This window comes from Phocoena phocoena, chromosome 16 (assembly GCF_963924675.1).
Source record: "Phocoena phocoena chromosome 16, mPhoPho1.1, whole genome shotgun sequence".
Taxonomy (NCBI): Eukaryota; Metazoa; Chordata; class Mammalia; order Artiodactyla; family Phocoenidae; genus Phocoena; species Phocoena phocoena.
The window spans coordinates 48,375,208-48,388,739 of record NC_089234.1 but is presented as its reverse complement, the minus strand read 5'-3'; the positions used below and the strand labels follow the sequence as shown (position 1 = coordinate 48,388,739).

General features: G+C 36.6%; 1 protein-coding gene across 4 annotated transcripts in view; it reads left to right on the top strand.

Annotated features, from left to right (window-relative positions):
* Nucleotides 1–13,532, top strand: part of BMPR1A (bone morphogenetic protein receptor type 1A) — a 58,876-nt gene that overhangs the window by 32,666 nt on the left and 12,678 nt on the right. For 2 of the 4 annotated variants that reach the window (XM_065893805.1, XM_065893806.1), the window contains 4 exons: nt 2,245–2,347; nt 8,324–8,420; nt 8,584–8,683; nt 12,726–12,870. In XM_065893805.1, coding sequence (XP_065749877.1) covers nt 2,245–2,347; nt 8,324–8,420; nt 8,584–8,683; nt 12,726–12,870 — 445 coding nt within the window. Of the gene's footprint in view, nt 1–2,244; nt 2,348–8,323; nt 8,421–8,501; nt 8,515–8,583; nt 8,684–12,725; nt 12,871–13,532 lie in introns of all 4 variants that reach the window. The other 2 variants (XM_065893804.1, XM_065893808.1) reach the window with 2 other exon arrangements.

Genomic DNA, 13,532 nt, shown 5'->3' with positions numbered 1-13,532 from the left:
ATTACCAAAAAGAAACCTTGAAAATTCACCTAAAACCGTGTAATTCTAAATTGGTTGAAATAGGGGCTTCCCTGGTGGTGCAATGGTTGAGAATCCACCTGCCAGTGCAGGGGACACAGGTTCGAGCCCTGGTCTGGGAAGATCCCACATGCCACGGAGCAGCTAAGCCCGTGTGCCACAACTACTGAGCCTGTGCTCTAGAGCCCCCGAGCCACAACTACTGAGCCCACGTGCCACAACTACTGAAGCTCGCATGCCTAGAGCACATGCTCCACAACAAGAGAAGCCACCGTAATGAGAAGCCCACGCACCGCAACGAAGAGTAGCCCCCGCTCACCTCAACTAAAGAAAGCCTGCGCACAGCAACAAAGACCCAATGCAGCCATAAATAAATAAATAAATAAGTTATTTTTTTAAAAAACCTTCCTATTAAATAAATAAATTGGTTGAAATATTTTGCAGGTCTATAAGAATGATATTGTGATATTTAATTAATTTTGTGTTATTTTCTTATGTGAACTCCCAAATCCAAATCTGATTTATATAACCACTTTAATTTTTCTACTTAATTTCATATTAACTAATTAATATTTATATATGATCTTGTAATTCTATTCCATATTCTTGGGGGACATTGAAGAATTGACTTACTAGCCAAAAAAATTCCCTGAACAACTCAATCTCATCAGTCAGTTGTCCCCCTGTTGTAAAGGTGTAATAATCAATAATTATTGATTTGTTTTGTACTTCCCTAATAATTTTATGCTCTTTGAATGTGACCAGATATAAAGCCAAAATGTATACATATAAAACACTGAAATTATATGATGGTTCACCATGTCTTAGATTTGTTGTTTGTGCTGGTGGTGGTTGACTTTACTGTGGCAGACTGGGTGATCTGTTGTTAGGGGAGTGAGTGTTCCCTTTGTCACCAAGAGACTTCTTGCCAGACTTCTTGTCTGTAGTTCTTGCTTGATCTGTGTGGGCTATTTGTTAGAGGCTTAGTAACCCAGAGTAAAACTGGGAATCATCAATTTTAACAGAATTTCACCTCACACCTAACATTTTCTCATTTCAGAAAATGAATAATTATGCAATATTCTTTTAACTGTAAGCAGTATACTTACTGATATGAACAGTAAGGAGGGACACAAAAAAATCCTTTAGATGTTTCTTCCTACCCATGAAAGCCTAATGAATATATTAGGAGAAAATTCTGGCATACTAGTACTAAAATGATAACTTTTTTTTTTTTTAAAAGATACTCCCCTCTGGGGTTTTCCAATTTTTTATTTTATTTTATTTTATTTTAATTTATTTTTGGTTGCATTGGGTAGTCGTTCTGCGTGTGGGCTTTCTCTAGTTGTGGCGAGCGGGGGCTACTCTTTGTTGTGGTGCACAGGTTTCTCATTGCGGTGGTTTCACTTGTTGCGGAGCGCGGGCTCTAGGCGCGCGGGCTTCAGTAGTTGTGGCTCACGGGCTTTAGAGCGCAGGCTCAGTAGTTGTGGCACACAGGCTTAGTTGCTCCGCGGCATGTGGGATCTTCCCGGACCAGGGTTCAAACCCATGTCCCCTGCATTGGCAGGTGGTTTCTTAACCACTGCGCCACCAGGGAAGTCCCGATAACATTTTATTAAATACAAATCCATCTATATAAATTTCTTGAAAATTCAGCTATTCAAAAGTTCTCCCTTTTTTCCTATCATGTTAAATAAAAAGTGCCTCTCAGGATCTTAGTTAGTCTGGTCTTCCCAAATATACTTTTCTTTGTCATTGAATCTATTTTTATGTTTCACAGGAAAGTTTGTTTTTATTTATTATTGTGTACAGTATGGGAATACTGAAAATCTTATGGATGAAAAGAGATAGTTATTTTTAAGTATATTTTTAAACATTAAGATTATTTACTTTATAAAGTTGTATAAATCATCTTTCTGTGATCACATGACTATGATTAGCAAAGAGAAGTTACATAGTATTTCATATTTGGTGGGACTTGTTTAATAGAAAATCCTTTTCTACCTAACACAGGATTTTTATTAGACCGTTAGGTTTTAGTTCAAATATGACAATTTTCATTTGCCTTAAAACACGTACGGTTTTGCCAGTAAGTCAAATGTGAATGTAATTCTAATTCAGAACTAAAAGCCATCAGATCAGTAACTGGTCACATTCATACTGAGATTTAATTAGTACTTTCCAATGTGAAGTTGGTTTTTGGTTTTTTGGCTTTTTTTCTTTTAGAACTAATGGACATTGCTTTGCCATCATAGAAGAAGATGACCAGGGAGAAACCACGTTGGCTTCAGGGTGTATGAAATATGAAGGATCTGATTTTCAGTGCAAGGTAAGACCTAATTTGAGGCCTATGAAATAAAGAAGGGAGGGACCACAGGAAAAGCGTTGATTCCCCAAGGAGAAGTATGCCTGGTCTGCACATTGCTGTGTGTTCTGGAAGCAAATATATTGGAGGAAGCTTAGCTCTTGCTTCACATTATATGATTGTGCCAATTGAAATTACAGATTATTTTACTTTAAAGTAAGTTTTAAATCATCTTTTTTTTTAATTGTCAAGCCTGTAAAAAATGATACTGTCACACTTATTTCTGGATTATAAAAGTGACTGGAAAGACTTTAAGGTGACAGGTAAATAACCTTTACATCTCTCTGAGACAACTTAGAGACCTTAAGTCCTTGTAAGGAGATCTCAGTGGAGTTACTTTAACAGCACAGCAAAGGAATCAGAGGATCAGTAATAGTTTATGAACATATTGATGGCTTTGGGTTATAAACCTAATCTCTTCAAAATCCTGAATAGTAATTTTGCCCCAGGGGATCCTTCCAATGTTTTTGAAAACAGCTCCAGAGAGAGCTGTTTGTTAACAAATTTAAGCCTCAGCTATTTTAGAAAATTATTCCAATTAATGAGACGTTCTCAGGGTTGATAGAAACCACACATGCACGCATGCGAACACACACACACACACACATATATACACGCTCGCACATATTGCATCCCATCTGTTTTCTGTTTGCTACACCTCTAGTGACAGGGGCTCATTACCTCCCAAGCCCACCTTTTTCGTCTGTAGTAATGACCTGACCTTATCCGTAGAAAGCTTTTCCTCTGAATGACTGCAAGTCTCTCTTCCTTTGTACTTCCTTGGACCATAGAGAACAAATTGATTCCCTTTTTAATATGGTAGCCCTTTACTATGTGAAGAAATTTTTTTTTGTACTGCTTTACTCCCCATACCCTATAGTCTTTGCCCAGTGAAAATAGTAGTTCAAAATGACTTCAACGGCCCCTTATAATCATCAGCTTTAGAGTTACTCACTCTTCAGTTTCTCAATGTAAGATGCAGAATTGACTGTGGTCTGGCCAGAAGAAAAGAAGAAAAAAAAAAACAAGAATTAGTAACTCCTTTCCCTTTTCCTAAATGCAGCCAAATCTCATGTTAGAGGTTTGATTGTCATACCATATTCTTGAAATATATGGAGTTTTCTGTCAGCTGAAATCCCCATGTCTTTCACTCATGCTTCTACTCATCCTTATCTCTTCCATTCTTTATTGGTGCTGTTGGTTTCTTGACACAAACAAGTAGGTGGGAATGGAGTGAGTTTTGTTACACAATTGTCACATACTTGTCTAAGTTAAATTTCATTGTATTAAAATTAATCCTTTGCTCTAATTTGTCAGGATTTGGGGGATGCCGATGTGTTTGTCTCTTCCAGTTTTATGCTCTTTGCATATTTATCAACCACACTACAGTACACTGTTTAATCACTTTAAAATGTTGAAGAAAGACCTCTCTGTGGTTAAAGCACTGAGCTCGACAGCAGTCACCAGTGTCTCGCAGGCCCCCTCAACTAGATGTGTCCCAAATGAATTTATCAATGTAATTTAGTTGTTAAGCTTGACAGTCTGTGTTCAGATAGGCATGCTGCCTCTTGCTAGCTGTGGAACTTTGAGCAGGGAGCTTTACTCTCTTAAGCTGTTTTCTCATCAGCAAAGGAGTTTTTATAAGGGTCAAATGAGAGGTAGCATGTATGCAGAGAGTTTAGCACAACTGGCACATAGTAAGGACTTAGTAAATGTTAGCTTTTACCATATTGTTGATGTAACCAAGCAGGCTTTAAACTGGGCTATGCATATACCTGGGTGCACACAGACTACATTACACAAGGATCGCATAGGCACATGGATAGTTCTAAGGGGATCGGTTTACCCATCATGAACTTCCACAGGTTCTATTGCTTAATATTGATCTGCCTGAGACCAGAGCTTCTTAAGCAATTTCTCTTTTCCTTCCTTCCTTTTCACCATCAGCCTTGTCACAGTTTCCAGATTAGTGGCCTGGAATGTAAATACTCAAGTTTCCAAACAGTGTTATAATTCGAAATCTAAGTATCAGTGTGGGGAACTTGGGGATAGCAGATATATTTGCATATCTGGTAGTTTTTCATTTTTTGCTTTCAACCAGTTTGCTAGATCATGTAAAATAATTTTTCCTAATAGGATCATTATAGGAGTTTTAGCATACGATTGGAAGGTCTCTAAAGAATTATGGGACAATGGTATAACTAGTTCCTTCCATTATCATCTTTTTGTTTATGTGAACAAAGAATCTTAGTACTGACCCCAAAAAAGGAAAAGATAAAAATAGGATTAAAGTTAATGCCAAACTTTCGCATTCTAGCAATAAGTAATTATCCATGAATTTATGAAGTAGTTTTTTAAAAAGTGTCATTCATCTCATACCTCTCCAATAAAATTTTCTTTTTATATTAGTATTTTAATAAAGATTATAATATATATACAGTTTTGATTAATTTTATACTAATAATAATTGTGATGATAAATCAAACCAAAATGATTTTTTGACTTAAAGACATACTATCACAGGAAATAAAATAGATTATATATGTTTATTTTTCATGTGGAGAATTATTTATCAAGATACATATTACATTAGGACAATTTTTTTTAACATCTTTATTGGAGTATTATTGCTTTACAATGTTGTGTTAGTTTCTGCTTTATAACAAAGTGAATCAGCTATACATATACATATATCCCCATATCTCCTCCCTGTTGAGTCTCCCTCCCACCCTCCCTATCTCACCCCTCTAGGTGGTCAAAAAGCACGGAGCTGATCTCCCTGTGCTATGCAAGCTGATCTCCCTGTGCTGTGCGGCTGCTTCCCACTAGCTATCTGTTTTACATTTGGTAGTGTATATATGTCTATGCCACTTTCTCACTTCGGCCCGGCTTACCCTTCCCCCTCTCCATGAACATTAGGACAGAATTATTGTGGAAAATGTAGAAACGGAATAGGAGCTCAAGGAGCAAAAGGAACACTATAAAACTTTCAATTGTTAAAGAAGCATTTTGACCATTTATTTTTTTAAATGATAGTATTGAATTGCTATATTATTTAGATTCTACTGAATAGATTTGATTTATTTTAATTTTATTTTAAAATATCACGTGCAATATGCAAGGAATTATCAATACGTTCTTTGCAGCTATTTATGATGAAAAATTTTAGGTGTCAGTCTAAAAATGTATGAGGGGATACATTGTTTTTCAGAATTCATTTAGGGGTTACACAGACAAAACATGTTGACCACCACTTATCTCACTTTCTGTGTATCTTGCTGTACCTCGCTCTTAATTTACCTGGCACCTCATCTGAGCAGAACAGCTCTGCTACTTTTACCTAAGCTTTTTCCTCCCAGTGCTTTCACATACTGTCAGGTTTGAATCAAAACAAGTTCAAGTGATAATCACCATGTTTCACCCAGACCTTGATTTTCCCTCACACAATCCAGCCTCTGTAGGTAAATCTGGCTTATTCTGTTTCTTCCAGTAGGATGAATTATTTCTCAGAAACCGCACTGCCATTTCTTGTAATTTGGTTTCAGTTCCTTTATCGTGTACCACTCCCCCTCACCTGCAACCCCCCCATTCAAGCTCACTAAATAAGTTAGAATCTCCTATTTTGTGAATGCCAGGTGAGTTTTTTCCCCACAAGGATTTTTATTGCCCACCAAATCCAGAGATACAAATGGACTTGGGTGGAGCATGGGAGTAGGGAGTGTAGGAACCGGAAAGGTTGTGTCACCCAACTTCATAATCTAGACACACGTAACTTTTGCCTACCCAGATACATAGTTAACCTACATAAGAAAGATGTGAGTTTCATGTTGCTTGTTCTCAGTGAAGCCACATTGAGTCTTCCAGGAGATTACAAACATTTGTGACTTATTCTAGAATGTCAACTGGGATCTGTGTCACATTCACTAGAGGAAGAAGAATTAATTTATTGAACATTTACTATCTGCATTTAATATGCTGAGTGCTTGGTATATTTTACCTCATTTTCCCCCAGTTACCCTATAAGGCAGGTATTTTTTATCCTCCATCTTATAGCAGAGGAAACTATAGCCCAGAGAGAAGTAAGTTTATTGCTCAGGGTCACAAAGTTAATAAATGGCAAAGCTATGATTTAAGCTATTTGATTCCCAAATCCTTGTTGTTTCCGTAATACTGTGCTGCCCCCAATCTTTTGTTGGCAAAGTCTTTCTTTCCCTTTTAAAAGTAATATAACATTTAGCTATCTAGTTTACAGCACTCCTTGTTTTTAAAATCTTTAAATCATACCACTTTCAGCCTTCTCCCAAGTGCTCTCAACTTCCTGTGATGTAATTCACCTAGCTGAGAAGATGGGAATTCAGACAGAACACAGAAACATTGTAGGGTCTCTGCATGCTTCTGGGATACCAATCCCACTTACTAGCGTTTGGTCTGCCTCCTTCATTCCTGCAATCATCCTTGATAGAGAAGACTGGAACAAAACGAGAGTTAAGGAAGTGTTCATTTTCTTTGTCCTCAATTACCTAGTATTTTGTTGGCAATACTACATCCATCGCTTGGTGGTCTTTCTTCTAGCACTGCCAAAAACCCCTTCCTGATTTTTCTTTACATTTTCTGTCCTGCAAGGCTGAGCTCATTTTGAACTTTAGCCATACTGGGACTATTCTTGGATGCTTCACGCTTCTTTTATTCATCTTAGTTGTATACTCTTCATTCCATCCTTCATGTAAGTTTTCTCTAGATCTGGGATATTTTTTTCAGAGTCACCTGTGTAACTTCTGACATGTCTCTCTTTTCTCTTTTTATGATCATTTAAAAGTAAAAACAATTGTTAGAAAGTTAAAATTTCAGTTAAAATGTAAAACTTGTGCTTTTGGAGGTTTCCAAGTACTCTTGACCCATCTTCTCTTCTCTTATATAATCTCAAGTCCCTTATAGAATCCCATATAGATTCCCCTATCGAATCTCATTTTCATATTTTTAAAGGAATACCTGATTATACCGAGGTTTCTCCTTTCTGCCCATCTGATATTTAAGAATAAGAAGGTTGATTTCTGCTTATATTCTTGCTACTTCTGTGATGACAGACAATTCCTTTCTGTTACTGTTTTGGTCTAGAATGGCACTTCTTACAGGTAGTGCTGAAATGTCAGCATTCAAGTTAAGAACTTCTCAAATACTGTACTTCTAATCAAATAAAACTTCACATATAATTTTTGGTATCTGTTCCCATGACTACAGTCTTTCCCTGTGCTCATTTTCTGATGTATTAGGGACACATATCTGGTTGGTGGTCTCCCAAAAACTCTCAGAAATATTGTTTCTATATTTTGACCTTATCCTCACCACGTACACTTCAACTTGCTTCCGTATCAGGTTCATTAGTTTCCACATTGTTGTTATAGGCAGCATCAACTGTACCTTCTGCCTACTTGACTACCTTTTCTAACCTGTCATTTCTTTGGCCTAGGACACGCTCCACTTTTTAGTCAGATCTTAAGTCTCATCCAACTAAGTCTCAATACTCCTATGAGATCATATTTACCCTGCTAGTTTATCACTGTAATAAAATGTATTACCCATGTTTTTTAGGAAAAGATCTCATGATTTTAAATACTTTTTTACTAAAAACAAATGAATAGTCATATCTTAAGATATGCCAAATTTTGGGTGAAAAATATATATAAACTTTTGTTTATCTGTAATTAAGTTATAGTCTAGTGTTCTAACACATCATCCACATACATACATTCTCCTTAAGAAAAAACATTTTAGAGTCTTTACAACACTATTTCACCATAGATTTAAATTTTTCAATAATCACTTTCACACAAACTTAGCAGGTCCTTTTCACTCACTGAATTATAAACTGTATTTTATGAATATTTTAAAAATTAATTATCAGTTTCGTGTATCAGATATTTTCTAATTTTCTTCCTTTAGGATTCACCAAAAGCCCAGCTACGCCGGACAATAGAATGTTGTCGGACCAACTTATGTAACCAGTATTTACAACCTACACTGCCCCCTGTTGTTATAGGTAGGTTAGCAGAGAAAAGTGCAATCATGATTCTCAGTAAAATATTTTCTCTGGTTTTAACAATAAGCAAGCTTTCTAGAGTTCAACACTACAAGTTATTTTTTCCTTTTAAGATGTGATCGAAAGATAATATGTCTTTTTCATTGTTTACTTCCATTATCAGGTCCATTTTTCGATGGCAACATTCGATGGCTGGCTTTGCTCATTTCTATGGCTGTCTGCATAATTGCTATGCTCATCTTCTCCAGCTGCTTTTGTTACAAGTAAGATAATTATTTTGATGCAAAATATTTTGTTGACTATTAGATATAAACAGTTGTTCTTAAAGCCAGTAGGCAGAAACCATTGACACTGAATGTATTTCAGGAACCATTAACTTGTATTTTCTGGTTATCTCCTTTAATTAACTATATTATAGTTTTCTTAAGGGAACAGAAGACCTTACTACTAATCAATTAATTGGACACAACATTATACTTCTTGTTATGTTCATGAGTACTTAAGATTTTATTTATAGAATATTGAACTTTCTTACATCTAAATTTAAAAACCTGTCCCAAGAAATCAACTGTATGTATTATCATTCTTTAGTTATTTGGCAGTTCAGAATTGTTTGCATTTAGTCATGATTTCAGAAGACATTTGCCAGAAGAGCAATAAGAGGAGGGCATAAACTTCAATAATAAAATATTATCTTACTGGCATATGAATAAACAGAGAGATCAGTGGAATTCGTTACTAGACCCATGAGTAGACCCAAGTATATAAAGAAAGTTAGTATATGATAAAGGTAACATTTCAGATCACTGAGGAGAAGTTGGCTTATTCAGTAAATGGATTTGGGAGTGGATAGCTATATGGAAGAAAATGAAGTTGAATCAATTCCGTACACTGAAATAAATTTCAGCCGGGTTGGGGTGCTCGCTCTCCCTTTCTCTCTCTCTCTCTCTCTCTCGCTCTCACTCTTTCTCTCTCTCTATATATATATATATATATAAACTATATATATAAACTGAATTGATTAAAATACTAGAACAAACCTTGGAAGAATTTTTTAAAATAATCTGAGTCTGACACAAAACTTACAAGCAAAAAAACCAAAACCTTTAAAAAAGAAAAGATTGCTGGTGTCAACTACATAAGAATAAAACTTTAAAAAAAAAAAAAAAAAAAAGAATAAAACTTTACTGTGTGGTAGAAACCACCACAAATGGTCAGAAGACAGACCAACAGTGAAAAATATCAGCAGCTTATATTACAAAGAGTTGATTTCTCAAATATAAAGAGCTTCTATAAATCAAAAAGAAAAAAATCAATTCAGTGGGAAATTAGGCCCCCAAAAATGAGCATATATTTTACCTAAAGAGAAATACATGTGGCTCTTAAAAGAAAAATAAAAAGATGACTTAAGAATACTCATAATATGAAAAATATAAATTAGAATCATACTGAGATATTTTTTACCCATTATACTGGCAAAGATTCAAATGTTTGATAATAGACTTTTTAGATAAAGAAGTAGATTGAGCATACTTACTTTTGTTGTGCCCCACTAAAACAGCAATAAAGAGTTTTTAACTTTTTTGTCCAACTAGGACAAGGAGACAAGATAACAGCAAAAAGCTGTGGAACCTGTGAAGCTTCTGGATGAGTAGTGACTTTGTAGACCTAAGAAATCTGAATCCCAGGCTAGAAAATGAGAAAGACAAACAGCAACCAGTTTATACTGTAAAATTCCCCAAGAAGCTCAATTGGCAGTAGCAGTTATCTATGGTAGTGAAGTTGAGGGGGGCAGTAAAACCAAGAGGATTGCTTGAAAGTCTGTTTTTAGAAAGTCAGATGCTGTATTAGTTGTGCAATACTGCATTAAGAAATCACTCCCAAACTTAGTGGCTTGAAACAGCAGTTATTATCTCTCATTGTTTCTGTGGGTCAGGACTTCAGGAGTGACTTGACTGAGTGGCCCAGATGTCAGCAGAGGCTGCACTCACCTGGAGGCTTGAGTGGAGCTGGTAGATCCCGTTCCAAGATAGCTCGCTTCCGAGGCTCACACGTTGGCAGGAGACCTTAGTTCCTCTGATGTGAGCTTCTCTACTGAGCTGCCTGCATGAGCTTCCTCACAGCATGAGGCCTGGCTCCCCCGCACCCCTAGAGTGAGTGATCCAGGAGACCAATGTGGAAGCTGCAGTGCTGTTTATGATCTAGACTCAGAAGTGATACCATCACTTCTGCCATATTCTGTTGGTCACAGAGATGAGCTCTACTTTATGGAAGGGAAGTAAACAAGGCAGGCATACTAGGAGTTGAGAAATTTTGTGGGCCATTTTGGATGCCAAGTACCACAGATGTTGAGATCCCTACTCTTTTTCTGAATGACGATGTGACTTTCCACCATCTCTCTAACAGAAGGCTAGAAGTGTAGTCTCTGAAAAGAACAAAAATGTTCTCAGCTATGGTATCCCATTATTGAGGGCGAGGTATTACAATAAAAATAAGGAGGTAAAGTGAATATTTGCATACTAATTTGTGGGCCCCCCTACCCTCCAGAACCCTGCTAACCAAGCATGTTCCCTCTAGATAACATAAGAAGATTGTTCTTGGGGAAAATCCATCTAGCCCAAGAAAAAAGACCTGAGTATTCTGTCTCTAGTAGTCCAGTGAAATGGCCCAAGCAGATTGTCTTACAGTGAAACCTGTAATCAGTAAGCCTCAATCGCATACTAATAGCTGCCAATCAGCCAGTGAAGGGCACTGATCCCTGAGAAACAGGAAACAAATGAGGTGAGTGTTGTGATTGCCCAGCTTACTCCCTGAAGAGAGTTTCTGGCTGCGGGACACAGGAAGAACTCAGGTGTAGCCCAGCAGACACCGAATCGAGGAGACACAGCTGAGAGTCTGGGGAGAGAGCAGCAGCTATAGTTCATAGGTACAGAGTACTGGAAAGGAGAGTTTCACAGAGAAAGGACTCCAGACATCTTCAGAACGTTCCCATAGAATATTCAGCTGAATCGTGATCAGTGTGTTCAAGTGAGGAAACCACCTAAGGCTGGGAAAGAACGGCTGAAAAGATTGAAGGAAACAGTATTCGGTGCTCACACAAGGCTGGGGATAGTATCTGTTCCCACCAGCTATGTGACTTGAAAACCTCATAATTCATGGGGTTTTGGTTATAGTACCCAGAAGGGTCTTGCCTCAGTATTGGAGAATAATTAGCCAGCTGTCTGACTTGGGACAAATGATGAGCCTCTGGGCCATGGTTTTCTCTTTTGTAAAATGGAAACAATAGTACTTACCTCTTACGAGTTTAATAAAGATGAAGTAAGTCATAGAACAGTGCCTGACACACACTCAAGATCAATAAAAATGAGCTGTTGTTTTTTTGAACATGTATCAACATGGGTAAATATGTAATACATAAGGAGTTTTTTAAAGCATGATGTAAAATATTAATATAGCATATGCCATTTGTGTCCGGAGGAACGATGTTGTTTATGAGCATATACTTTTATGGTAAAGGTATAAATACATAGATAGGAAGGATATAACCACCTTCAAGATAGTGTTTGTCTCTTAGGAGTAAATGAGGGAAATGGAATTATGAGGGAAATGGCTGCAAATACTTTAATGTTTATTTATTTAAAATATATCTAAAATAAACATAGCATAATGTCAATATTTATTAAATTTAAATGGCTTACACATGGGTGCCAAATAAATTAATCTCTACCTTCCTACGTGTTTGAAACATTTCATAATTTGAAAATTTTTTAAAAAGCCTTTGAAAATATTAGAATGAATTAAGTGAACTTATTTGATTTCTTTTCCATAAACTCTTTTTTAAAATGGAAGTATATTTATTGTTCATTTTGATACAAAACTACATGCTTACAAATTCAGATGAAAATACATATGTAAAGTAGAAAGTAAATATTCCTACATTCCCAGCAATAACTATTATATACAACCTGATATATTTCTGATCCTTTTAGACAAGTATAGATACATATAATTTTAAAATGTTTATAGCTAGGATCATACTTTAAATGCTGTTTTTTAATCTGTTTTTTTCACTTGCCAATGTACCATGGACATCTTTCCGTTTTAAGATAGTATATATCTCTCTACCTCATAAACTCCATTTCTGGACATTATTTTAACAGAGGATATATTTTTCTATGATAAGGCTAATTTGGATATGAACCCATGTGATGAAGGAAGAAGTGTCAACAACCTCAAGATTTTTCTTACCTTAGAATTTTATAGTTTTAGAATGTTAATGTAGATTATTTTCTGCTTTTTTGAAAGACATTATTGCAAGAGCATCTCAAGCAGACGCCGTTACAATCGTGACCTGGAACAGGATGAAGCATTTATTCCAGTTGGGGAATCATTAAAAGACCTTATTGACCAGTCACAAAGTTCTGGTAGTGGATCTGGACTACCCTTATTGGTAAGCTGAAATGTCATATAAACATGAATGGTTTATTAATACAGAATGTGTTGTCATATGATGGTAGACGGCTTAATAATTACATATTAGGGGACTTTACTAGACACACTTTTTCCCCTTCTTATTTAGAAAGATGGTTACAGTAATGCAAGATGAAATTAGTTAAAATAAGAAATATGAAATAAGAAAAATTGAGTAAAGTAAGGCAGAGTCACAAGCAAGGTTAAGAGAGAAAATGTGGTCATGAAGTGCTATGTAAGTGTTAACATAAGCTCACAGGTTTTTTTTTTTGTTTTTTTTTTTTTTGTGGTACGCGGGCCTCTCACTGTTGTGGCCTCTCCCGTTGCAGAGCACAGGCTCTGGACGTGCAGGCTCAGCGGCCATGGCTCGCGGGCCCAGCCGCTACGCGGCATGTGAGATCTTCCCGGACCGGGACACGAACCCGCCTCCCCTGCATTGGCAGGCGGACTCTCAACCACTGTGCCACCAGGGAAGCCCAGCTCACAGGTTTTTAACAGCCAACTTGAGGAATCAGGTGTAAAATACCTTGCATCTGTAAGGTTAAACTGATTGGTTGGGAGAAGTATAACAATTTCAGATTCTGAAATCAAAAGGAAGTTACTCCCACAGATCATCTTCATAGAGAGGATACTTCCCTCAAT